This window comes from Anguilla anguilla, chromosome 11 (genome assembly GCF_013347855.1).
Source record: "Anguilla anguilla isolate fAngAng1 chromosome 11, fAngAng1.pri, whole genome shotgun sequence".
Lineage (NCBI taxonomy): Eukaryota > Metazoa > Chordata > Actinopteri > Anguilliformes > Anguillidae > Anguilla > Anguilla anguilla.
The window spans coordinates 3,697,762-3,725,042 of NC_049211.1; the positions used below are offsets into that span (position 1 = coordinate 3,697,762).

Consider the following 27,281-nt stretch of genomic DNA (forward strand, 5'->3'; position numbering starts at 1 on the left):
GCAAAAACATCCCCGAAAACACGTCCCTCCTCCCTACTAGCCCTGTGCGCCGACCCCCTACCAGAGACTGTAAAAAAATTAGCTCCCTACCCAGTTTATTTCGATTCGTTGAATAAAAGGAGTGCCTAAAATTGCAGGCCATTCTATTGGATTTCTCCCTTGTCTGTCATATCTCGGCTGATCAGTCGTTCGCTGCTTACGTCACCGTGGATTTCCCCTATTTTACGAATAGAGTGACTTGATTACCATGATGAGATCAATGTGCAGAGTAGACCCATGTTCGTAGGAGACTAGTAACGGGCAAGTGAAGTGCATTGGATGTCGTCCTGTTCTTCCTTTAGTTACAGTTTACCTTAGACACAGAGCTCCTAACAGTTGCTAGCTAGTCTTACTATTGCTAAGTTTACTGTTAGCTAGCTGGCTAGCTCACAGTCTGGGTGTCAGCTAGCCAGCCAACTGTTATAGTACGCTGTTTTTCTGCCGATCGAGGTTAGCTAGCCTGTGAATTTAATAGCTGATTGTTGCTGAGCCTACAGTTTAAATTAGCTAAATACGCAAAATCTTTTTAGCTAAAGCTAGCTAAAAGTAAGCTGTTGCCGTTATTTACATTCAACGTTAGCATTTATCCCAAATTGGTGACATCCGTAGCTAATTAGGCAACGCAAGAAATAGGATTAAATAAAATAGCCTTAAGCCGGCTAAGAAATGTCTGCCGTCACACCAGAACAAGAAAACGGTGAAAAGGGAATACTCTTGTTGTCGTCGACAGCAGATTCGTATCGAGACACTGTCAGCCAGGTAGGGTTACCTGGACAACCAGCACCGCACGAGCAACCACAGACTGTCTTCGTTATTTTGGATTCGCCTGCAGACTCCGTCAATTTATTAAGGTAAGTTGTGAGCTGGATGTAGCTAACTAACAGTGCTTTTTCTCCAAGCCAGTTATGTGATGTGGTTGACAGCTACCGTGTATCGGATATGAAAAACGCCACGGCGTATTCGATTGAATGGCTGGTTGTGTTAGTAATTCTACGGGTGCTACTAGATTAGAAGTTAGTTTAGTTGTAGTTTGAAGCTGATCACATAGCTCGCCTAGACTAGTAGTAGTAAGCAAAGTTGGCAAGCGAACAGGAGTAGCTAATTTATCTTCACTGAGCATAACGTTACTTATTAAAAATCACTTATTCTCGCCCTGTTATTTGCATACTAACTTAGTCTAGTACTAACGTACTCAACAACTGCAGACTGGCCGACTTTTTCAGCAGCCTGTAGCTATGATACTGCGTTGGTTTTTCTGGCTTAGGGTTGTTGTGTTACGGGATAATTAGTTAATGTAGCCTACTGAAACGTTAACATTGATGCTTATTTTTGCATCTGTCTGTTCATCAAATGTTATCTGTTAAAATACCTTAGAATTAGATGCTGCAGCTGTAACATTATGCAATTTATTAACAACGTTGTTGAGTCATTAATAATAGCAGTTTCTTGTAGGCTAATAACCTGACATGAAGTCTCTGACAAAGAATGAGAAGCCAGTCTACCTTGCTAGCTGCTTTGCTTTGATATAAATTAACCTCGTAAACGTCATAGTTGAACACAGTTGAATAGGCTATGCTAGGTTACCACGCATAAATCGTGCATATAGCTGGTATATACGGTTGTAGTTTTAGCATACAGTCATGTATCACGTTGTGTCAAAGTCGCAAACGTTGCTTTACATTGGTAAATAATTCAGCTAACCACCTTAGTCTAGTCTAGCGGTCTCTTTTTGTTGCGACTCCCGTTAAGTATGAAGAAAGTATTGTGCTGCATGCACCTTTTCACCATCAGTGGCCGTCGAAATTGGTTTATGTGATTGTTTACACGTTATTATGAGGCTATATTGAGCGGCTAGTACACTGTTTCTTTTATATAAACAGAGACTCCTTTGTTTCACTAGATCTCACAAGCAGGGTCGGATCGAGACTGGCGGTGTAGCATTGAATGAAGTTTGGCATGAAATGCACAGTGTGACTCATCCACCATTCCAATGAACTCCTTGCAGAAAAACATGTAGTCTCCAGCTTTTGTTGTTGTGTACTGAAATTGGAACAATCCTATCATCGTAGGAGAAGAATGGGGAAATTTCACGGTGAACTTTCGTACTTTCTTGCTCATTTAAATTAATTGTAATTATCCGGTTTATTAATCACTGTAACAGATAACTGCTTCGTTTATTGGGTAGTTAGCTGTTATTTCAAAAATGTTTACCACTCGTGTAGAACACTGGACGAGGTGCTTAATACTTTAAAGTTTTTCTGAGACATTTTTCAGATTTGTAATTCCTACAAGTTTTAATGATCTCAAAAAATTACATGAACTCCCGTTTTTTCCCCCCTTTTATTTATAACATTAGGGTACCTTTTGCACTAGAAAATGAAATTTCACCAATCGCAAAATAAGCTGAGTTGTTTGAAATATCTCCTAAAGAAAAGGAAAAAAAAGGCAAACAAATAGTGTCAGGTCTGATAATCATTCAACTGGAGAGGGTGCAGGGAGATAGTCTGTTAACTGAAAACATGCACAGCTTATTTAGAATATCTGCAATTATTTAGTAGCCAAAATGTAGGCCAGGTTCTATGCAAAATTTTGAGGGAGCAGCACCAAGAGTCATGAGATTCTCACTCAGTGTTTTTCAGCTAAGGTGAAACTGAAAATTCAAACAACTTGGCATTGTGCCATCATCACAGAAATATTGTTACATGCTTATGTCAATCACAGCACCTATTTTTAGCAGGGCTGTTAAAAGGTAACTCCTAACTGAAACTCAACAAGGAAAAGGACCTGCTTTTAAATAAAACTGCATAGATCAAATATTCCACTAAACGTACAAAATATACAGGCCCAGACTCACAGTTTTTCAGTTAAAGGTGAAGCTAAGGCCTCAACTTTCACATATTGCCTTTGTCATTGAAATATTAAGGATAGCAAAATTCCATAACCCCACAGTGGCTAATCAGCATAAAACAATGTGACTGAAAAGCATGACTGATGGTTTGAAAAGGAGAAATAATAACTTATAACTTTCCCCAATGTTCCCTGTGCACCAGGTTCCCTCAGTGCACATAGATAAGGTGTAGAAAGCGAACCTTTTATTGTTTTTCCAGTACATGGCTGGCTGTGGACCTTGAATACATGAGGATATGACTCAGCAAATCCACAAGCATAGCTCTCCCCTTTTTTCCCTTTGAGGCCTAGCTACATCCTGTGGATTTCTTGGCTGTGATTTCTGTAGTCCTGCTGACTTCAGTATTATTTGCCTTGCCTCAACTTTAAAACATTTCTGCCCGCTCTGCTGGATTTGTACAAAAATGACGCTCACCCATTGCTATACACTGGAGTTTGGTTTCCTTTTGTGCACTGATATCATTCCATCCTGTCTTCTGTTGTACTGAACAATTGCAGGTTCACAAATAATTTTATTTTCCGTATCAGTTGGCCACAAATGTATCCACGCCCCTTGATAAACAGCAATATAAATATGATTTAACCAAATAAATGCAAGTATGCAATCATGAGCCTATGTCCTGGTACAAATACAACCCATATTAGTACTGTGAATATCTTGCATATATTTAAAACTTACTGTAAACCTGTGATCCTGTATCAAGTTTGCATTCTCTGGAAGAAAACAGAAGTTTTACCACCACCAGGTATACAAGTCGGAAAGGTGTATGCACAGTAACTGATGCACAGGTGGTCTGAAGCATCATAAACATCCCTGAGTCCGATGATGGCTGTAAATGATGTAATCCGCCGATCCCTCAAATCTGATATCTGAGTATCAAGAAGTTCAAGGATCCTGGGACAGTTGCTACATTCACAATAATTTAGTAACAGAGAAAAGTGAGCAAAGTTGGGAGTGAAACAACTGCGGGTGTAGCTCGGCTATTTCGCTGGTGAAGCACAGTAAAGTTGCGGTAAATCGAAGGTCTCGTAGCAGGTTACCGTGACAACACTCTCTGGCGACGCAACCGTCAAATAAAAAAAAAAATGACGTTGCCCTTGATTAGGGGCGGTTTCGCACAAATTTGCCAATGAAATAACGCTTTGGCCTGTGGAAGTGATATTGTAAACTATATTTATAAAAGATTGCCATAAAAAAAAAAAAAAAGCCATTCACTGTCATTCTATTGTTGAGGAAAATTGGCAAACTGTTTAAGGTTTAAGGCGTTCTGAGCTACTGTAATGAATATTAAAAGTCTTTGTTGTAACGATACTAAAAATGACTGTTTGCTGTGTGTGAAAAGCTGCCTTAAAGTAACAAAATACAGATCATAGGCAACTGCTTGGAAAAACCAGTATAAGGTATTCCTGTCGCATTACATTGAAGAGACAAAGAGTAAATTCGTGCGTGCAAACTTCTGCTGGAACCGGAACTATCGATGCATCATTTTACAAATATGTGATTATCACATACCAAGAAAAAAACCTGGATTCTCTCCTTGATTCTCTAAGCTTGAACTCTGCTAATAAGGTCAAGCTTTTGTGGTTCAAACTCAAAGTGGTTCACAAGCAAAAGCCAGCTGTGCTGAAGGAGATGTAGATTCAGGCAGGAAGAAATGTCCTTAGTGTCTCGTGAGGGGCTTGAGGCTTTTGAAGGGTTACAGGATGCGTCTTTGCAGTGTCATCAGATTTCACTACAAACTACGAAAGAGGATGTACAAAATGGAAGTTTCACTGGTGAGAATAAATCTTTTCACATACCAATAATCAACAGGGTGAAAACTTTCTCAAGGCACCATGAGTAAAATTATCTGTTGTTCCAAACATAAAAAAGTTTTAATTTTTCGCCCCTCAATTCTTGTCTACTTCTCTAAAAGTGTAAATGAAAGGAAGTATTATTTGGATGTCCACAGAATTGTATTTCTAAAAATGTGAATGACTTAATTGAGAAGTACTCAGCCCTGTTGTATTAGCAACCTAAATTGAGCCAGGCGTATTTTTTTGAGAGAGCACACTGAATACATTAATGAGGTCCCCCTATGATAATTCCATTGCAGAATGTGACCGACTTGGTGAGGTTTGACTTTTGAAACAACAGATCAGTTCATGCAGACACACCTGAGTAGACTCAGCAATGTCATTGCCACCAAAGGCATTTAAATTTTTTTTAAATTTTTTTTTTTTTTTTTTTTTTTTTACAAAGTATTCTGACTAATTCTGGTGGAGTGAATACATTTGCTGTTTAATGATAAACATTTTTGCATCATAAATCTTTTGAACTTGTTCTGGAAGGAGAAAGTAATATTTTCTACTAAAAACAGGTTTAACAGGCAGGGTGTGTGTGCGTGTGTGTGCGTGTGTGTGCGCTTGCGTCTGTGTGTGCATGTGCGTGTATGTGTGTATTTGGTTGCATTGCTCTTGTGTAGGCAGCTGTGTTGTGGTGGTGTACAGTCATTACACATTACTCTGTGGATTCCATGTTATACTGTATGTACACATTCTAAATAATTTGTGCAAAAATACAGGCATACTTGCTTTGCTGTCACCTCATAATTCTGTTGATTTGTAAAGGGTATACATTTATTTTGAAGTCGTTGTCTCATTGTCTTATTATCTAGTTTGCCTTACACATCATAACATACTGAATGCTTATGCCTATTCTCTTATTGAAACCTTTATAAAACAATTAGGACACCCCCTGTCTTGCTAGTTGCCACCATCCCATGATCGGAGGTAGGGGCTATTCTATAAACTGCCTCAGGAGTTTCACTTCTTAAAAATTTGTGTTGCAGGCGCCACTGTCATCACTGGTGTCTGCCCCGATTGCCCTTTTCAGTGGATAGTCCCAAAATATTTCCCGAGTTGCACAATGAAATTTAAGGCAAATGCGGTATTTGGATGTAATGATGTTGTGCAATGACGCCCCCGTGTGGTGCCAACCGTCGTGCTCATAGTTTACTAGCTCTCACTATTTTTAGCAACTCTGTCGCTGTGTTGAGGGTTTTACGCAACTTAAACCCTCTGGCTAATTTTCAAAGCCAATTCCGACCGTAGAAGAAACGCACTATCTTCATAAACGACGACGGTAGTGGTGTGAAGCATTTTCCAGTAGGAACCGGATGCATCCGCAGAGTATTTTATATTTTCATTGAATATTTTCCGAGTAAAACCGGCTAGCTGCGAGTGCTTCCTCTTTCAAAATGGCAAACGATGGCTTACTTGCTGAAGCTTACAAAACACGGAAATTGTGATTGCATGAGAACATTCAATATGCACGTTACGGCGGGGGACTGAAATCACATCTGCTCAAGTTGGCATATTGAACCGGGTTTGGAAGGGAAATTCATTACCTCGGCATATGCCAGTTGTGGAATTTCGACGTGCGGCCGGAATATTCAAGTTACCCAACCGTGCACTTTCATTCGACAACGGGGCCGACTATAGGTAAGTGTACACATCGGTTAACTCGCGTGTGTTTGTAAATTGTCATCTTCGTGTAAAAGAAAATGCTGAGTACTGTATATTGTTTACGGCGATGTTTTCGTATTTCAGTCCTCTGCTTGTGTAACTACAGTATTTGGCGTTTCGGTGGAGCGGCAGTGTTTACATTCTGGAAACGTTAGTCTGCAATAGGCGGCAGGGCAGGGTTCTAGTTGTAGTTTGCTTAAACGTGCGGTTTTTATCTCCATTAAATGCGCACATTCGACACTATGCGAAGTCGAGAACTAAAATGATGGTTTATATTGTGCTTAATTTGGACACGGCCCATTGTGACTCGTTTGTTGGCTAGATAGCTAGTTTGTTGTGCTTGGTGGACTATTCACCACTGACATTTATGGCCGACACAGTTCCCCACAAATGTCATAACTTCGGTTTACATTATTAATTTTTCCCCATTCTGGTGGGATTGCTGTCAGTATTAATCAGCCACGTTAGTCGATATTGGATAGAACATTTACGGCATATGGAAAAGTGATTTTCCTGTTCATTTTTATTTTATTTTTACTTTCAGTGTTAATTTAGGTATATTAAGAACCAACTGATAGAATCTATATCATACATTCTAGAGAATACTTCGCAGTAGTCTTATTTCTGTAGCTGTCAGTTGTCTTATTTTTGCATTATTCATTTGGTTCAAATAGTTACATTTATTTTGCTTGGAATTGTTTTCTTTTTGCACGTAGATTCAATTGATATGTTGCTAATTACTGTTCAGGTAAATTGAACTATTACTTGTACTTTTAACTATTACAATTTGCTACCGAAATAAAGTAGGCTATTTATTTGAGTGGCGTCGGCCTAATCACAGTGTTATGGTCAATGAGAGCCTGCAACAAGCCCTGTTGCATGTGTCTTTTCAACTTAGGAGCTTCGGGTCCAGAGGGCATTGTACAGGGATCTTCGGGTCCAGAGGGCATTGTATTGCCTAAATCGCGCACATAGCGCATATTTTGTTGATGTGTGGCAATCAGGGTGTTTTGACGTTATTGAGAGATTTTTTTATTTTTTATTTTTTTAAAGCGTCTTGCCCATTGAATTATAGGTAGGTCGCGCTAGACTCCAGGCTCACGTGTGTGGTAATGAGATTGTGAGGGTTATAGACATTTCGCTTTCATTCATAGCAGCGTTTCATTTGAATGAACACCAACCCTTTTATTAACTGTCAGAACGACAGTAGAACATACAGTCCATTTGCATAATTACGGTGTTATTAGATAGATTGAATGCTTTCTGAATTGTTATGGACGCTTTTGTGTGTTTACTACCGTAAATTATAACGTATTCCTGTTATTAATTTCTGTTCGTTGCCACCAATGGCAGTACAGTTGGTCTCATTTGAAATCGGCGGCCCAAAAATTTCCCAAAGTCTCTGACTGTGCAGGAGCCAAGACCTTTTAGCGTGAGGAATTTTATTTTATTTTTTACTGTAAAATGATGAGTCATGCTTGCGACTCACTAGGGGAGATCCCACGCTCTTCTGTTACTCTCCCGTGTGTTGCCGAACCTCGCTGGAGAGGTTGAGCACAATAGAATCACAGTTCCATGGCATTCCACTGCCGGAATGTTGATCATTGGCAGGGACTTAGCTTTAGCCTGTGTACAGGGCACTGTGTTTTAGTTTTTTTTTTTTTTTTTTTTTTGTAGGTGTTGCTGCGCGGTGCAGTGCGGCAGGTAAAAATGCTGTCAAATTCCAGCAGCAAGGTCGCGTTCGTCTTTCATTCAGGTTCAGTTGTGTTCCGGTGTGTCAGAAGCAGAACGTTACATGTGTCTGCTGGTTATGATGGATTGCAGTTATGCAGTGCCTGTCCCTACAATTAAAGGGCTTCTTTTTGAAGCGTGATTTAAGAGTAGTTGCATCTTGCATTGTCACACCAGACACGACGGTTTGCTCTATCGCCAAAAGTTTGTCTGCCATATCTTTCTCACTTCCTGTCTCTCTTTCTCTGAGAGAGCAGAAGAATGCGTGGATCAATGGAGACCAGTCTTGGTTGGGTTCTGGGATGTCCGCGCGGCTGAAACCGCGTCCACTCGGCCCTGGTTTGGGTGGCGGTTAGAAGCGGGGGCAGAAGATGGCGGTGCGGCGGTGTTACCTCACCAGAGCGCGCGCGTAAGACCCGCCGCGAGGCGATTCGTGGCCTTCCCGTCCCGTTGGGCGAGACGGAGGAGTCGGTTGGCGTGCTGTCTGAACACATCTCGCGGCCGCTTAGCTACGATCCTGTTCTACGTTTTTCTTTTTCTTTTCTTCTCTTCTCGGTTACCTCGCCAAACTTCCCAGAATCCGTACTGTTCCTGTTTCCGTCAGCAAAGACTCTGCCTGCGCAGGAAACCTTTCATTGTCATAGAATGTGAAGCGAGTGACGTGGAAGTAATTTCACCCGACAGACGCGTCGGCGAGCTTCGACCGGGCTGTCAGGCCCTGTGTTTTCTGCCTCATGGCTCTGATTGGGCGAGAAAACCGTGGTCTGTCGAGCCTATCGTTTCCACAGAACTCTGTGCATTAGCCATGATGATGCGCTATTTTCCTTTAGGCGGGTGTCAAAGACAATAGGGAACAGCACTGTGTTCCTTTCTCGCTCTGTGTGGTCATCTTTGTATCGACATCTAGTATCGGTTCTGTCAGTATAGCCGCTGTCTGTCTGTCTGTCTGTCGCTAATGTCTTACTGTCAGCAGATCAGAAATAATTTTCATTGCCTGCTGCTTTCTGTTCTCCATTGTTGGCTACAAGAAATTTCACTGAAATGAATGTGCATCCCACCCCAGAACATTTCCATGTCAAACTATAGTTCTGTTTGTTTGCCTAAAAGCCACAAGTTTCTCGCAGGTTTAACCAGATCTCTGTAAATTTTGAATCTTCTTAATCCTGAGTCGCCTCTCTCTCTCCCCCTCTCTCTCTCTCTCTCTCCCCTCAGTTTGGAGTCTCTGTTGCCCGAGTCGGGTATCGTTGCGGATATCGACATTGAGAACATCCTCTCCTCCGATTCCGGCACGTTCTACCAGCTCAAGAGCCAGCCCATCACTCTAAGGTCAGTACAGTCACGCAGTGTTTTTACAGCTTCGCTTTTTGGTTGTTGTTGTTGTTTTTAATGTATTTGTTACAAATCCACTTATCTTTCGTAAAATGTGTGAAAAGGGAAATTAACATTACTGTAGTCTGGATATTTGTTCTGGGGGTGAAAGACCCCAGTTCATATGTATACACTATTAAACATATGAAGTTTAATAGGAATGTGGTTTAATATGAAACATGCGGTTTAATATAAAACCTAAGGTTTAATTTGTAACATGATTTAATATGAATGCAACATTACTGAGTAGCGGATGAGAGGAGAGGTTTTAATTTGCCAGTGTTTGGCTGCTCTTCACTCTGTTTTTGTTGTGTGTGTGTGTGTTTTACCCGCTTGCACAGCCTGGCTGTCTCCTTCATTCGTCTGCTCTCTGTGGTACATGCAGAGGCCCATGTCAGGTAGAGAGAGGCCTGCCATAGTGCATTTCCCTCTCTCTCTCTCTCTGGACTCTTTTATTATGACACATCTGCCTTTAGGAGTCGGCCTGGTTAAGGATCTTTACCTGGGAGCGCGTTTGACAGGAGATGGTCAAACATGGCTGCTCGGTTTCTGGAACCGGGACTGGCCTCTTTGGCCTGGATCACCCCAGGAGTGGATCCGTAGCTTCCTTTCGGTGCCCGCGCTAGCGGATTAGCGCTTTTGTACTGTACTGGTGCTGGTCTGGCGTGCGGATGCGGCGCCGTTTCGATTTCAAGTCTAAAATGGAAGCGGACGCCACACAGAACCTGCTACATGTTCCCACCGCTGTAAAACCATGTAAATCGGGCCCTGGTCTTTTTCCAGTCACGTCCAGGAAGGTGTAAGCTCCCCTAACTCGAGAGCCAATCGGCAGCTGAGTCCTGCAAACGAGAGCCAATCTGCAGCTGCGTCCTGCAAACGAGAGCCAATCGGCAGCTGAGTCCTGAAATCCGAGGGCTGACGCGTTCGGCTGGGGAACTGCAGCGAAGAACTTGAGTGTGAGAATCCATGGACGTGTGTTTGTGTTTATCAGAGGCCCAGCTGGGCTGTTCCCTCTGAGCACTGGACTGGCGCCTTCAGTGCCTGATACCTGAATCATAGACTGGGTCTCTCGCGGGGAGCAGTGTTTTCCCCCCCGTTATGAAAGCGTTTGTTAATACTACAGACGTGACATTTCCAGCTACACGCTCTTCATCAGACAAAACCTTTGATGGCCGTCTAGCTCAAAACACCGTGTTTGTTGTGATAAGAAACCCTTTGGTCTTGAGACCATTAGCTATATCCTGCGCAGACTGTGCTTTGCTTCGCCCTTCATGATTTGTTTTCCGTCTGGGACGCAGATTTTGAATGTGTGTGTGTGTGTGTTATTTTTTCCGTCCCCCGCCCCCCCAGCGAATGGCTCAGGTTGGCGGGCGGGCGGTTTAGTAGTAGCCCGTTGTCTTCAGATTCCCAGGCTCTGGAACCGAGATGTGCCCCAACGCATCGCCGACCCAAATCCCCGGCCGTTTCCTGCCAGAAAGTCTCCTAATAACCCGCCCTCTCAGACAGGAACCGACAAGCTCAGGCCGAACAATGATCCGCGTGCTCATCGGCGCTCGAGAAACCCAAAAGGATCTTTCCAGGACCCACCCTGGCGCTCCGTCCGCAACTTAAAAGCACATTCCACACGGGCCCTTCTCTCTGATGTGCGCTGCGGAGACGTCCTGATTTTGATTAGAGCGCTGGCTTTTCTTTTTAAAAACGCGGCGGCAGAGCGTGCCAAGGACTGCCGTTTTTTCCGACGTCTTCAGGTTGTGTTTTTAGCGTTCGGCGTTTCTGGTATTTATATATGTTCCCTGTGACTTCGCTCCTCCTGTCTGTGTCGTGCGACGTCCTCGTCATCGGGGTGCTGTGGGCAGCGCTGTCGCCTCGCAGCAAGAACCTGCGTGCTGACTGGGGAAAATAAGTTAGGAGCACATCTACTAACGGGGGGTGCGTCCGTGTGCTCCTAAATTCCTCAGCTTGGGAGCACATCTTGGGGAGAAAGGAAAAAAAGAAGAAAAAAAAACGTTAACCTAGAGCCCTGTTCAGCCAGGGAAACGTGCATTCCGTATGGAATGTACATTTTGTGTGGAAAACAAACTGCGTAAGGGCTTTTAGAGCTCAGCAGAGCCTCCGTTTTATATAAATACCGCCGTCCAGGTGCCTGAGAGGGGTGGGAGGGGACTGCGCCCGGCCCGAAGCGGGCCAGTGCCTCAGCGGGACGTCCCGGGGACAGGGTGTTGGGTTTCTGTTTTGATTCCTCTGTCTGAACGCGGGGACTTCCCAGCAATGACTCTGCACAATCTCCCCGTTGCTCTTCTCTTTCTCTCTGTGGTCTGAACAGACAGAATGTCTTACTGTGGACTTTACACTGTCCCATTTAACACCTACTCCCCCCCTCCTCTTCCCAGACGATAAGCCTACAGAAGTCCCCCCCCAAAATTCCCAGTCGCGTTTAATCTTCCTGTTTTGCTATCCTGTGTGTACAACACTGCCCCTTGTGGGAGACACTGGAAATACACGGGAAGGGTACAATACCGGGAGAGTGGGTGGAACTGGGAAGGCGGGGCTTAGGCTGAACAACAGTGCCTATAGAATGTGAACATGATGTCCTTTTGAAAGTGATTTCAACTTTTGTTGTTTGTATCAAAATCACTGATGTGAAAGGTGAAATATTTTCCCTTTCCTATTTGGGGAAAGTAATTCAGAGATACCTGACGTGTGTGTGATACTGTGAATGATATATCAGAACTGCACGGTACAGCACAGTACTGTGAACAACGCGTATTTGCACTTTGTATTGGTGAGATTGGTGTGATGTGCTGCAGTATTTTGAAGCTGGCGAGTGACGTCAGCGCTTTGCGTAACCGCCGCTTTTAGGAACACGGGGTAAACAGCCTGCCTCTCGCCCTCTGACCAGGCTCTCCCTCCCTCTCCCCCTCTCTCTCTCCCCCCCGCAGCCCCACGCCGACGTCGGCTGACCCCTCCCCCTCCCCCTCGGGCAGCGCAGTCATGGCGTCGCGTGTGCTGCAGCGGCAGCAGCTGATGCGGGAGCAGGCGCGCGAGCAGGAGAGGAGGGAGGCGCAGCGGCAGGCCTCCTCCGCGCAGCTCCGCGCCGCCGACTCCTCCCCCGCCATCTCCGTGTCCGCGCCCCCCAGCGCCGCCCGCCCGCCCCCGGCCCAGGTCCCCGTGGAGGTGCTCAAGGTAAGCAGGTGGGCGAGGACGCCCCCTCGCGCCTCCGAAACCGTCCCTGTCCTGCGTGGGACATCGCAGGCTCACTCAGTACCTGTCCTCGTGCTCTGTGGACGACTTGGCAAAAGGCCGTGTTATTTACCGATAGAACTGTGCCGGCAGTCGGTTAACTGAGTAACCACGGTAACGTGCCCGTATGACGTAAAGACCAAACTAACCGTTGTTTAGAAAAAGGTCATTCGTATGTTTATTTTGCGCGTACCATGGCAAGGCGGTAGCATACTACCACTGCTATTCCCACAGAATGTTTAAAAACACGTTGGGTGGTAGCCTACATTAGCTACATCCTAATTTTATTAATTACCTGTATGGCAGGTTTACACAACAGCCCTGTTTACTGCTCAACCTCTGGGATCGCTGAGAGAAATGAGTCACGCTTGTGCCCGGTTTCTGACGCCTGTCTGTCTGTCTGTGTGCCTGTCTGTCTGTCTGTCCGTCTGCCCGTCTGTCTGTTTGTGCCCCACAGGTGCAGACTCACCTGGAGAACCCCACAAAGTACCACATCCAGCAGGCTCAGAGGCAGCAGGTGAAGCGCTACCTCTCCACCACCCTCGGGAACAAGGTGGCCAATCAGACGATGGGGACGTCCCCCTCGCCTCAGTCTGGCTCCACCCCCGAGCTCACCCCTGCAGCCAGCAGCACTCCCAGCAGCCCCATGGCTCTGCTCAACCTGGGAAACAAAGAGGAGGTACTGAACACCGTCACTTAACTCACTGAACACCATCCCTTAACTCACTGAACACCGTCCCTTAACTCACTGCACACCATCCCTTAACTCACTGAACACCATCCCATAACTCACTGAACACCGTCTCTTAACTAACTGAACACCTCAACTTAACACACTGAACACCATCCCTTAACTCACTGAGCATCACAGCTTTACTTAGCTCACTGAAGACTGCGACTTATGCTACTCACTGAACACCATGACTTAACACGACTCACCAAACTCTGTGACTTAATACAACTCACTGAACACTGACTTAACACACTGAACACTGTGACTTAATTCACTGAACACCGCAACTTAACACAACTCGCTGATGACTGCGACGTAACACAACTCGCTGGACACTGTGACTTAATACAACTCACTGTGAACATCATGACTTTATGCAGCTCACTGAACACCGTGCCAGATTATGCCAGAGCAGAGGTTAATGTAGTTGGTTTGATGTTCCTGAGACATCCCACACTGCAGTGTCTTATATGTCCTGAGTATGTGTTTCCTAGTGCCTGTAACCGGATGTGAGTGTTTGGGTTTTACCAGTACAATGTGAACTTGTTAAAAACAAGACAGGTTTTTTTTTCCTTCACACATAATTCCCACCGCCTTGTCTGTGGTTATCTGCAGTGTTATCAACAGACTATCAGCATCGCGAGCGTGGGCTAAAACACAGAAGTAAAAATAAGGAAGCACAAAATCCGCACTCAGAATCGATTCGTTAAAATGTCCTGTGATAAAACTTTAGCATTCTTAGTATTAAGAATAATAGTAGCTCAGCATCTCCTCCTGTCGGCCAAAAAAGTGCCCTAACCCAATAAATTTGATTCATCCAAATAGCAAGGAGCATCTCTATTCTCAATACTAAAGATCAGAAAAAATTTTCTGAGAAGTCTGCCACTGCTAGTGGAGTTGGGTTTTTTTTGTTTTTTTGTTTTTCTTCAAATGTAAACTAGCATCCTGGCTTTGTAATTTGAGAATCTACCACCCCACCCCACCCTCCCCTCCACTTAGCATCTACAAATAACAACACTGACCCCTAATGGGGAACTGTGGTAGTTTACATTTCGAATTGTTTAAAAGTTTAGTTGGTTAAATTAGAAGTGAGGAATATTTAATGTATTGGCTTGTGTTATGCGTTTAAATTGAGAAGCACATCCAGTTAAGACACATAATCCTTTTTAAATTCCCTTTTCTGTTTATATCTTCCTTTTTAGCAATATGACTTTTCAGCCATCCCACTCACTTCTTTATTGGGCAATCTTTGTAATTCCATTCGTATTGCCTCAGAAATAAAAGTGCATTTTCTTTGGTTTTTTTAATTAATAATTTTTTTAACAAACCCGATCCATTCCTTTAATCCAGCGGCTTAGCTCTGTATGAAACCCGGCGATTCCGTTTGTGGAACGCTGTGCTGGGCCTCGGGGGCCTGTGGAACGCTGCGCTGTGCCTCGGGCCTGTGGAACGCTGCGCTGTGCCTCGGGCCTGTAAACGCTGTGCCTCGGGCCTGTGGAACGCTGTGCCTCGGGCCTGTGGAACGCTGCGCTGAGCCTTGGGCCTGTGGAACGCTGTGCCTCAGGCCTGTAAACGCTGTGCCTCGGGCCTGTGGAACGCTGTGCCTCGGGCCTGTGGAACGCTGCGCTGTGCCTCGGGCCTGTGGAACGCTGTGCCTCGGGCCTGTGGAACGCTGCGCTGTGCCTTGGGCCTGTAAACGCTGCGCTGTGCCTCGGGCCTGTGGAACGCTGTGCCTCGGGCCTGTGAAGCTGAAACGCTGCGCTGAGCCTCGGGCCTGTGGAACGCTGCGCTGTGCCTCGGGCCTGTAAACGCTGCGCTGTGCCTCGGGCCTGTGGAACTCTGCGCTGAGCCTTGGGCCTGTAAACGCTGTGCCTCGGGCCTGTGGAACGCTGTGCCTCGGGCCTGTGAAGCTGAAACGCTGCGCTGAGCCTCGGGCCTGTGGAACGCTGCGCTGAGCCTCGGGCCTGTGGAACGCTGCGCTGTGCCTCGGGCCTGTGGAACGCTGCGCTGTGCCTCGGGCCTGTAAACGCTGTGCCTCGGGCCTGTGGAACGCTGCGCTGTGCCTCGGGCCTGTGGAACGCTGTACCTCGGGCCTGTGGAACGCTGCGCTGTGCCTCGGGCCTGTAAACGCTGTGCCTCGGGCCTGTGGAACGCTGTGCCTCGGGGGCCTGTGGTTTTTGTTGTTCTCGGAGCCCCGTTCGCCCATGCCTTTCGGGCCTCTGTGTGAAGATCGGTCCTCCTCTCATCTGGCGCTCTCCGGTCTGGTGCCTCGCCGCTTTGCCAAATACCACACCTGCGTCTTAATGACATCTGTGCCCGCGGCGGAGCCGGCCTGGCCCTCTCTTAAGACCATATACCACTTTAGACACGACGCCCACCGCTAAGATCTGGGTATTCAGGCCCTAAGTAACTGGGGGGAGCAAACGCATTAAATGGCCAACAGTACGCTGGGGTGTAGAGCAGAGGGGGTCTCAGAATGAAGACCTATTTTAAGCGGTTATTTGCACATTTGTTTGCCATTGCTAGTTATCAGTCAGGCGGTATTACAGTTGATTCTTTGGCTGACGTGTCATCAGCGTTTGTAGCTGTCAGTGCTGTGTAAAAGCGAGGCGGAGGATGTCTTATTTTAGTGCGCTTTCTGAGTCATCTGAGGCTGTGCGGTACTGCCGTCGTTCGCCTGCTGACTCAGCCGCGAGAGGCAGTTAGGATCCGTGCGTTCGGTACGCCGGCAAAAAAAAAAAAAAAAAAGCTGCCGCCTTTACGGATCTGATCTCTTTTAATCTTTAATCCGTTTCTCTCCTCAGATTGATGACGTGATCGATGACATCATCAGCCTGGAGTCCAGTTTCAATGATGACATCATGACTTTGATTGACCACGGCCTGCAGCTCCCCAGCACGGTACGTAGCTGCGGTTCGGGGGATGGACGTCATCACCAAGCGTGCACGCAGAAGGGAACTGGTGTGAAAAGTTTTTTTTCTTTTTCGTTCCTGTCTCGAAATTCCAGAAAATGAGAAGCCGTCACTTTTTAGTGTAAATGTTTTTTTCTTCCGTGTTCTGCTCTGACTTCATTTCAGTTTTTGCATTGAGACGGTATGAGAACAGACAGTGGTTGTTGATTTGTAGTCGCAGTGCATGAATAAGAGCTTTTAATGTTCAGTGTAGTCTATAGTTCTGCGAATACTCTGCACCACGACTTCATAAACCGCAGCGGCCGGATGGGGTCAGGTGTTACAGATTGTGCGGTTCGTTAGAGTGTTACCTGCGTCAGTGTGGGAGCGGCACGTTACGGTGCGCTAGCCTCTCAGTTTGGAGAGAGCCCCGTGTGGGCCTTCACCGCTCTGCTGAGCCCTCATCGCTTTTTACTGGGAACTGTCACCGAGACGCTCGGCAGAGGAAGAGAGGGAAGGCTGGGCTGGGACCGGGTCCAGTCACGCCCTGAGCCGCTGAGCCGGGCTCGTCCGCGCGGCGGGTTTGGGGTGCTGTAGCTCAGTGTGGCGGGTTTGGGGTTTGGGGTGCTGTTGCTCAGTGTGGCGGGTTTGGGGTGCTGTAGCTCAGTGTGGCGGGTTTGGGGTCGCTGTAGCTCAGTGTGGCGGGTTTGGGGTTTGGGGTCGCTGTAGCTCAGTGTGGCGGGTTTGGGGTTTGGGGTGCTGTAGCTCAGTGTGGCGGGTTTGGGGTTTGGGGTGCTGTAGCTCAGTGTGGCGGGTTTGGGGTTTGGGGTGCTGTTGCTCAGTGTGGCGGGTTTGGGGTGCTGTAGCTCAGTGTGGCGGGTTTGGGGTTTGGGGTGCTGTAGCTCAGTGTGGCGGGTTTGGGGTTTGGGGTGCTGTAGCTCAGTGTGGTGGGTTTGGGGTTTGGGGTGCTGTAGCTCAGTGTGGCGGGTTTGGGGTTTGGGGTGCTGTAGCTCAGTGTGGCGGGTTTGGGGTTTGGGGCGCTGTAGCTCAGGTTGGCGGGTTTGGGGTTTGGGGCGCTGTAGCTCAGTGTGGCGGGTTTGGGGTGTGGGGTGCTGTAGCTCAGTGTGGTGGGTTTGGGGTTTGGGGTTTTTTGGGGTGCTGTAGCTCAGTGTGGCGGGTTTGGGGTTTGGGGTGCTGTAGCTCAGTGTGGCGGGTTTGGGGTTTGGGTGGCTGTAGCTCAGTGTGGTGGGTTTGGGGTTTGGGTGGCTGTAGCTCAGTGTGGCGGGTTTGGGGTTTGGGGTGCTGTAGCTCAGTGTGGTGGGTTTGGGGTGCTGTAGCTCAGTGTGGCGGGTTTGGGGTTTGGGGTGCTGTAGCTCAGTGTGGTGGGTTTGGGGTTTGGGTGGCTGTAGCTCAGTGTGGTGGGTTTGGGGTTTGGGTGGCTGTAGCTCAGTGTGGCGGGTTTGGGGTTCGGGTGGCTGTAGCTCAGTGTGGCGGGTTTGGGGTTTGGGGTGCTGTAGCTCAGTGTGGTGGGTTTGGGGTGCTGTAGCTCAGTGTGGCGGGTTTGGGGTTTGGGGTGCTGTAGCTCAGTGTGGCGGGTTTGGGGTTTGGGTGGCTGTAGCTCAGTGTGGCGGGTTTGGGGTTTGGGGTCGCTGTAGCTCAGTGTGGCGGGTTTGGGGTTTGGGGTGCTGTAGCTCAGTGTGGCGGGTTTGGGGTTCGGGTGGCTGTAGCTCAGTGTGGCGGGTTTGGGGTTTGGGGTGCTGTAGCTCAGTGTGGCGGGTTTGGGGTTTGGGGCGCTGTAGCTCAGTGTGGCGGGTTTGGGGTTTGGGGTTTGGGGTGCTGTAGCTCAGTGTGGCGGGTTTGGGGTGCTGTAGCTCAGTGTGGCGGGTTTGGGGTTCGGGGTGCTGTAGCTCAGTGTGGTGGGTTTGGGGTTTGGGGTGCTGTAGCTCAGTGTGGTGGGTTTGGGGTTTGGGGTGCTGTAGCTCAGTGTGGCGGGTTTGGGGTGCTGTAGCTCAGTGTGGCGGGTTTGGGCCGCTGCAGATGAGTGGCTGGTGGAGCTGGAATCCAGTGGGAGGGTGGGAGTAAACCGACACTTCTGACACATGGCTAACACACGCCAGGCCCGCGCGACCTGGGCGGGGTCAGAGAGCACAGGCTCACTGCGGCCGCGGCGCCTTGCTCAGCACAGATAGCCAACGGGAAGCTTTTTTTCCCTCCCTCTCGCTCCTCTCTCTCTCTCTCTCTCTCGCTCCTCTCTTCTCCTCATTTCCCCATTTTTAAACTGCCTTCTCTTTGAGAGAGAGAGAGAAAGAGGAAGGTGAACGTGGTTGTTCTGAAGATGAGGATTTTAGTGTTGCTGCAGGAGCATGATAAGAAAAGAAGTAACGTTGAGGTAAATGCGTGTGTGTGCCGAGTGTGTGTGTGTGTGTGTGTGAGTGTGTGTGTGCCGACAGTGTGTTTTAAATTAGATTTAGACAGGCGCTTTAACGCATGTATTCTGAACAATTAGGGCATTGTTGTTGTAGCAGTTCTGCCTTGCTTCATGCGGTGGGTGCTCAATGTTTGGAAACTGATATGACGGGCAGTGTAAGGTGAGGCGAATGAAACCGTTTTCCCTGTGCTTGTGGGGACGGTGTGCTGGTGCAGTTAAAGCATGTTAAAGTTAAATGCATGGGCAGATGGGACCAGAGCGCACTGCACACGCGGCTCTGTGTGAACCTGGAGCCCCTGGGGGAAGAGGAAGGCGCTCGGTGGAACCGCTCTGAGCTTCCTGCTCTCGCGCTCCAGCGTCCGCTGCACAGCGGCGTTCGGCCTGAGGTTTTTTTGGGAGACACGGAGCGCCTACGCCGTGGCCTGGTCAGGGCCCTGCTCGCCCCTGCGTCAGCCTGGGGAGTGTGTGTGTGTGTGTGTGTGTGTGTGTGTGTGTGTGTGTGTGTGTGTGAACGGGGGAGGCTCTTCTGGAATATTTCTCTCAGCACCCAGACAGCCAGCATTTTCTTGTGCTTTGTTAATTATTCAGCTCTATTCGGACTCTTTAATTCTGTGTTTTGAGGCTTTCTACAAGCCCCGCCGCCCGTTTTGAGAGCTTATCACCCGGAGATTAGCTGCCTCTGTTCAGCAGAGTTATCGTTAGTTCGGTGAAACGCTTTCCCCTGTCTCGAAATTTCTCTCGTTACTGGGAAAACGCGTGATTGTGTTTCGGTAAATAAGATTCTAGGAGTCCGGGCTGTAACGTGTTTTTGCACTTTGTAATGTACAGATTAAGAGCGGCGTCAGCGACAGGCCAACACGTGGGCGTTCAGGTTGAGCCTCGTTCTTTTAGGAACGGTTCGCGGTGTTCTGCGGAAACTGTGGCGACACAGCCAGCGCCGGGCACCGCGGAATCAGAAAGGACAGTGAGAATGGAACAGGGCCTGCTGACGATGAAGGATTCACTGTCACCGCAAAGATCGCCTGTGGAAGTTCCGTTTCGCAGTTATTTCATTGATGGAATTTGTCTTTCCCCAAAATTCTAAGCCAGTGTTCTAGAACTCCACTGCTTTCAATTGCCAGTAGTGATTGTGACGTCAGCATTAGGGCTAATTACATATTTGTGACCTTGCACCTTGATGGGTTAATTATCTTGGCATTTAAGTATATTTTCCTAGAACTCAAGGAATCATAAGAGTTTTTTGTAAAAAAAAAATTGAACTATAAGCTGATGGAATTTTTTTTTGTAAGTATGTATTTTTATTTTCTGTTAAGTACATTTTTATGTGTACTTCACCAACATTTCCATTTACAAGACAAGATTAGTCATCTTTGCTGCACTGATTCAGTAGTTCTTCTTTCAGTTGAATAACACATTCCTGGCAAGTCATTTTGACACGCAGCGACAGTTTTTACACATTCTTGAATTTTGAGAATATATTTTCACACAGCAAATATTTGTAGATTTTGTGGATCCCCCTCTTTGCTTTCTGGTTATGGTAATTTATTTCACAGCTGTCATTTATCTCTGATGTGATGAATTGTGACTTCCACGTAAGAGGAAGTCTTAAAGAACAGCAGGCGTGCTTGTCTGACACGTTCTGTGGTTTTGAGGAATTGGGGAAGCTTGGTGCTGAGATTAACTCGTCTTCTTTGATTACTTAAATAACACAACACAGTTTCAAATGGCATTACAGTTCAAATAAAAAAAGAGACAACAACAAAAAAAAAAACTGGTAACCTATAACATAACTGGGTGGGCACTTGTTGTACGTCGCTCTGGATAAGAGCATCTGCTAAATGCCTGTAATGTAATGTAATGATAATTCGATGGGCGTGGCCTGTCCTGAACTCTGCGTTCTGATTGGGTGCTTCCAGCTGCCGGTGTCGGGGAACCTCCTGGACGTGTACAGCGGCCCCGGGATGGCGGCTCCCACCATCACCGTCAGTAACTCCTGCCCCGCGGACCTGCCCAACGTCAAGAGGGAGATGACGGGTACGACCGCATGCCGCTCCGGTCCCGCTCCGGGCCTCAGAACTGCACAGCGAGGACCCGATCCGTCCCAGGATTTCATTCCAACCTCTGCTCTTAATTTACGTAACTGGATCAGTCGTATATCGAGCTGACGCTTCGTTATAAGCGCCAGCTACGGCCGTAGACTGCGAGTGTGTGCTAATGCTTTTCCTGTGTTCGAGTACGGCGGGTTGAACCAGTTTGGATTCCGAAATCTAAAACTGCGGTAATCGGTTGGAACGAAAACCTGCGCACGGATCGGCCGGCCCTCCCGGACCGGAGTTGTGCGCCCCTGATCTGTTTGTTCTGCTGTGTGTTCTGTATTTTTCTCCTAACCTTTAACCGTTTACTTAGTCCCCCAGACACCATCGGCCAACTCGCCGTTTCCAAAATGTAATTATTACAAATTTCTTTCTGTTATTGACTGTTAATGAAGCAAATGTTCGCAAAATCAATCCCAGAGTAAACGGGAGGGTTTAGTGAAGCCCTAAGCACAGAGACCAGAGGAGCGTAGCGCACGTTGCTGTGTGTCTTTCTGAACAACTTGCAGCAATGTGCTGGATTTGCGTGTCATTTCTGTTCTGTTATCGATTTTTATGTTGTCACTGTGCAGTTGTGATTAAATTATATCAAAATGGCAGGAGATTCTGCTCCAGATGTCTGTTTTTAGCTGTAACATATTTTAACACTTACATCAGGTTTTCCAGTGTGGGGTAAAAATGTGTCGTTTTTTTCCCCAGATGCAGAAGCGAAAGCCCTCATGAAAGAACGTCAGAAAAAGGACAACCACAACCTGAGTGAGTTTCCCCCCGGCTGCGTGTGTGCGCGTGTGTGCGTGTGCTGAGTGTGTGTATGTGTCGTGCGTGTGTGTGTGTTGTCTGTGTGTCCATGTGTGCGTGTCGTGCATGTGTGTGTGTGCGCGTATGTGCGTGTGTGTGTGTGCGTACGTGCGTGTGTGCGTGCGTGTGCGTACGTGCGTGTGTGTGTGTGTGTGCGTACGTGCGTGTGTGTGTGTGTGCATACGTGCGTGCGTGTGTGCATGCGTGCATACGTGCGTGTGTGTGTGCGTACGTGCGTGCGTACCTGCGTACGTGCATGTGTGTGTGCGTACGTGCGCGCGTGTGTGTGTGTGTGTGTGTGTGTGTGTGTGTGTGTGTGTGCGTACGTGCGTGTGTGTGTGTGCGTACGTGCGCGTGTGTGTGTGTGTGTGTGCGCCATCCTCGCTGTTCCACCATCTCGTTACATCTGAAATGCATCTGTGTTTCTTGCGTGTCCTTCCCCACCTGACGCGCGTTTCTCCCCTGTGCAGTCGAGAGGAGGAGGAGGTTTAACATCAACGACCGCATCAAGGAGCTGGGAGCGCTCATCCCCAAGTCAAGCGACCCGTCAGTATTCCATGTTTACTTCTTATTTCTGTGAGGGATTCAAATTTAGCAACTGGTCTCAGATGTCATAACTTTGTGAATATTTGCAAGTCACCACTTTTTTTTTGCAGGAAATCTGGCTTTGTTTTAATGACCCATAGAACTCTCCCCCAAAAAACAATGTATTTCACATTGTGCTGTATGTGTGTATGGATATACAGTACCCGATGCTCAGCCAGTGTGGAGATTGGACAGTACAGACAGAAAGCACTAGAGCATGCAGGAATGGCTCAGCTGTTCTGTGTTCAGTCAGTTTGTCTGTGCTCAGTCCTGTGTGTTTGAACGCTGCTCTCTGTCCCCCTCTGCTGGCGGCGCAGGGAGATGCGCTGGAATAAGGGCACCATCCTGAAGGCGTCGGTGGACTACATCCGCAAGCTGCAGAAGGAGCAGCAGCGCACCAAAGAGATGGAGACGCGGCAGAAGAAGCTGGAGCACGCTAACCGCAGCCTGCTACTGCGCATACAGGTCAGTATACCCACACACATGCTAACCGCAGCCTGCTACTGCGCATACAGGTCAGTATACACACAGACACACACACACACACACACACACACATGCTAACCGCAGCCTGCTACTGCGCATACAGGTCAGTATACACACACACACACACACATGCTAACCGCAGCCTGCTACTGCGCATACAGGTCAGTATACACACACACATGCTAACCGCAGCCTGCTACTGCGCATACAGGTCAGTATACACACACACATGCTAACCGCAGCCTGCTACTGCGCATACAGGTCAGTATACACACACACACACACACACACACACACACACATGCTAACCGCAGCCTGCTACTGCGCATACAGGTCAGTATACACACACACATGCTAACCGCAGCCTGCTACTGCGCATACAGGTCAGTATACACACAGACACACACATATGCACACACACACACACACACTTACACACACACACACACATACTACATACACACACACACACACACTGCACACACACACACACACACACACACGTTCATTAAAGAAGTGCTCTTTGTACAATTCCAATCTGCTCGTTCTATCTGAGTTCCCCTCAGCATGCTCGTTTGGGAAGCGGCCCTTTTGGCTTAGCGGTCGGCGGTCAATGAAACACTCAGAGACGGGCTGTGAACGTGACTCAGGCTTTAGGAGGAGGAGCAGGCTATGAACGTGACTCAGGCTTTAGGAGGAGCAGGCTGTGACCGTGACTCAGGCTTTAGGAGGAGCAGGCTGTGAACGTGACTCAGGCTTTAGGAGGAGCGAGCTGTGAACGTGACTCAGGCTTTAGGAGGAGCGGGCTGTGAACGTGACTCAGGCTTTAGGAGGAGCGGGCTGTGACTCAGGCTTTAGGAGGAGCTGGCTGTGAACGTGACTCAGGCTTTAGGAGGAGCAGGCTGTGAACGTGACTCAGGCTTTAGGAGGAGCAGGCTGTGAACGTGACTCAGGCTTTAGGAGGAGCGGGCTGTGAACGTGACTCAGGCTTTAGGAGGAGCAGGCTGTGAACGTGACTCAGGCTTTAGGAGGAAGGGGCTGTGAACGTGACTCAGGCTTTAGGAGGAGCGGGCTGTGAACGTGACTCAGGCTTTAGGAGGAGCGGGCTGTGAACGTGACTCAGGCTTTAGGAGGAGCGGGCTGTGAACGTGACTCAGGCGTTAGGAGGAGCGGGCTGTGAACGTGACTCAGGCTTTAGGAGGAGCAGGCTGTGAACGTGACTCAGGCTTTAGGAGGAGCGGGCTGTGAACGTGACTCAGGCTTTAGGAGGAGCGGGCTGTGAACGTGACTCAGGCTTTAGGAGGAGCTGGCTGTGAACGTGACTCAGGCTTTAGGAGGAGCGGGCTGTGAACGTGACTCAGGCTTTAGGAGGAGCAAGCTGTGAACGTGACTCAGGCTTTAGGAGGAGCAGGCTGTGAACGTGACTCAGGCTTTAGGAGGAGCGGGCTGTGAACGTGACTCAGGCTTTAGGAGGAGCAGGCTGTGGGTTTCCGTGTTTACGTCGTCCTGTACGGACTGCTCAGCAGCCCTCAGAGCTGCTGTTTCTGTTCGCGGAGCCCGCGCTTGATCCCGTGTGGAATGGAATCTCGCGGACAGACTGTGCATTCTGTACATTCAGGCCCGATGCAGCGAATGCCTCTCAGTCTCTGCTAAGCCTTACAGCGCAGTAATCCTGCCATGCTGGCCCGCTCAGGAAAGCCCCACGCTCCTGTTAAAATCGCTACTGGGATGTAAACACAATTCGGCCATTTTAGTTCTTCCGGCCATCGTTTGTAACGATAGTTAGTGAGCATATTTATAGATGCAGTGTCACCCTCCGTTCCTGGAATGGAGTTGCTGTCCTGGGAACAGCAGTTCATCCATCTTTGCGGTTAATTACACGTTACAATGAGGCCCCTTAATATTGGTTTCACTCTGTAAACTACAGGTGTGCATGTCTGCATGTGTGTATGTGTGTGCGTGTGTGTGTGTGTGCGCGCTGGCCGAGATCTCAGGGGGAACGCCGGCGCACGTGTGCGTGTGTAGTGCTAACGTGTGTGTGTGTGTGTGTGTGTGTGTAGAGCTAACGCAGGCATGTGTGTGTGTGTGTGTGTGTGTGCAGAGCTAACGCAGGCTGTGTGTGTGTGTGTGTGTAGAGCTAACGCAGGCTGTGTGTGTGTGTGTGTGTAGAGCTAACGCAGGCTGTGTGTGTGTGTGTGTAGAGCTAACGCAGGCTGTGTGTGTGTGTGTGTAGAGCTAACGCGGGCATGTGTGTGTGTGTGTGTGTAGAGCTAACGCGGGCGTGTGTGTGTGTAGAGCTAACGCAGGCTGTGTGTGTGTGTGTGTAGAGCTAACGCGGGCATGTGTGTGTGTGTGTGTGTGTGTGTAGAGCTAACGCAGGCGTGTGTGCAGAGCTAACGCAGACTGTGTGTATGTGTGTGTGTGTGTAGAGCTAACGCGGGCGTGTGTGTGTGTAGAGCTAACGCAGGCTGTGTGTGTCTTTGCTCAGGAGCTGGAGATGCAGGCTCGAATCCATGGCCTGTCGGCCTCCTCGGCGCTGTCCCCTGAGCTGGACATGCTCCAGCAGCAGCAGCAGCAGCAGCACCCCGCCTCCGGCGACGCCCTCTCCCAGTCCCTCCTCAGCCTGGGCGGGGCCTCCGCCACGCAGGCCGCCTCCTCCTTCCTGTCTCCGCCCCCCTCCGCCTCCCCGGGGGGCGTGGCCCTGGGCAGCCCGCTGGACCTGGGGTCGCTGAGCTTCGCCGAGCTGGACGACCCCGCCTCCTCCGCCTTCAACGCCTCCCTGATGTCGGACATGGGCCTGGACGACATCCTCATGGACGACGACGGCGGCAGCGCCCTGTCGCCCGTAGGGGGCGCCGACCCCCTCCTCTCGTCCGTCTCCCCCGGCGCCTCCAAGACCAGCAGCCGGAGGAGCAGCTTCAGCATGGAGGAGGACTCGTGACCGGGTTCGGCAGCGTAGCGGGAACGTGTGCGCGGAGAGTCGCGGCGTTGGGCGAGGGGGGGGCTGGACACGGGCGTTCGCCGGGGAGGGGGGGGGGGGGGGGGACAACACTCACTCACTCTCTCTCTCTCTGTCTCTCTCTCTCTAAAGAGCCACAGCAGCCTTCTGCATTCTCACTTCCTGTTAGGTGTGTGCCAGTCCTGTGTAACCATGGAAACGACTGAAGTGAGAAGCGGTCTCCCCCCCCACCCCCTTTTTCTTGTTCAGTTGCCCATCCCTCTTTTGGACCAGGTTTTTTTTTTTCCCCCCCCCAGCGCTGAATCCAGTTTGGCGGGGGTGTCCCGTCTGTAAAGTGCGAGATCCCACATCTCCCTAACAGCAAGCAGATCCCCCCCCCCCAACCCCCCAATCCCAATGATGGGTAATGCAGCTGATATTCAAAAATGCCGTTTCGCCCCCCCCCCCCCCCCCCCCCCCCCCCCGACTTCCGTTAGAGCTCTCGGGCAGGAGGTTCTGGGTCAGCGCAGAGTTAAACGAGCTCGGCGAGACCTGCGGGGCAGAAGGCGCTGTGGCTCTTTCCCCCGACGGGTTCCCGTCCGCAGAACTCTGCGCTACAAATAGAAAAGGAACTAAAAGAAGAGACATTTATTAACATCAATAGTAGATTTTGTTTGGAAACTATGTTCTAGGTTTATATCTGCTTTTCTTTTAGTTTTTTTTTTTTCCTTAAATTTTACTGTATATACAGTATCCTAACTAGAATAGTTATACGCACTCTAATCCCGGAGGGATTAGATTAGCCTCACCTGTCTGTGTTTCAGGTGCAAGCAGAGATGAACATTAGAAAGATGAAAAGTGCTTAGACAACCAGAAAAATTCTTATTTTTATTTTATTACGCAGATTTGTTTTTATACACACACATATATATATATATATATATAATTGTATGCATGAATGTACACCTGATTTAAAGGATCGTAGCCTGTCGGTAACAAAAGGGATTGTGGACTGCACTGTCATTTGTGAACTTGGTTCAGGCTGAGCTCGTGTCAGCAAGCTCAGAGAGAGAACGCGACAGGAAGTAGACTGAACAACACTTTAAACATCTCTAAACTCTGCTTCCGGATGGGCTGTCCACTCCAGAGCAACACTGCTTCTTGTACCACTATTTTTATGATAAAACTCTCCCTTTAACAGAAAAGCTATTTTAGTTGGTAATACATCCTGCCTCCCAACTGTAGCATGTCTGGGGATGTCGCTGTGGTCCACCGTCGTTCGGCCGTTTACCAGTGCATCCTGGGATACTCCCGCCGAAAGGCTGGGCGTGTCCTTTAGCTTTAGAGGTCATCTGTAGGCCCGTCTTCCAATGACACGGCCTCTGTCTCACCGTCTTTCTGCCCGACTGGCTCGTGATTTCACGTGTGTTTCACATCGCAACAGAGACCGATTTGCGAGACCGATCTGGTTTGAAACACACACTCTTCCTCTGTAGGTTAGACTTTCCCAAAGCAAGCATCAAGAGATCTTAAGCAA

General features: G+C 48.5%; 1 protein-coding gene across 3 annotated transcripts; it reads left to right on the plus strand.

Annotated features, from left to right (window-relative positions):
• Positions 1 to 239: 239 nt before the first annotated feature.
• On the plus strand, positions 240 to 26,176 carry tfe3a (transcription factor binding to IGHM enhancer 3a). Of its 3 annotated transcripts, none has more exons than XM_035381744.1 (11): positions 240 to 890; positions 9,397 to 9,510; positions 12,492 to 12,735; positions 13,250 to 13,471; positions 16,330 to 16,425; positions 20,761 to 20,878; positions 21,251 to 21,289; positions 21,637 to 21,693; positions 22,206 to 22,281; positions 22,638 to 22,785; positions 25,295 to 26,176. In XM_035381744.1, exons 1-11 carry the CDS (start codon positions 706 to 708, stop codon positions 25,745 to 25,747), a joined length of 1,752 nt encoding a protein of 583 aa, XP_035237635.1. In that variant the 5' UTR covers positions 240 to 705; the 3' UTR covers positions 25,748 to 26,176. The 3 variants fall into 3 exon arrangements, with proteins under 3 accessions (XP_035237635.1, XP_035237636.1, XP_035237637.1); XM_035381746.1 differs by lacking the exon at positions 240 to 890 and adding an exon at positions 5,960 to 6,429 and having other exon boundaries at positions 25,295 to 26,174; XM_035381745.1 differs by lacking the exon at positions 21,251 to 21,289 and having other exon boundaries at positions 25,295 to 26,174.
• The last annotated feature ends 1,105 nt before the right edge of the window (positions 26,177 to 27,281 follow it).

Bases quoted from the DNA above. Each gene is read 5' to 3' on its own strand.
- tfe3a (XM_035381744.1), top strand. From the start codon at position 706: ATGTCTGCCGTCACACCAGAACAAGAAAACGGTGAAAAGGGAATACTC. The intron at 13,472-16,329 runs GTACTGAACACC...TTCTCTCCTCAG, and splicing joins ACCTGGGAAACAAAGAGGAG to ATTGATGACGTGATCGATGA. The intron at 20,879-21,250 runs GTACGACCGCAT...CCGTTTACTTAG, and splicing joins CGTCAAGAGGGAGATGACGG to TCCCCCAGACACCATCGGCC.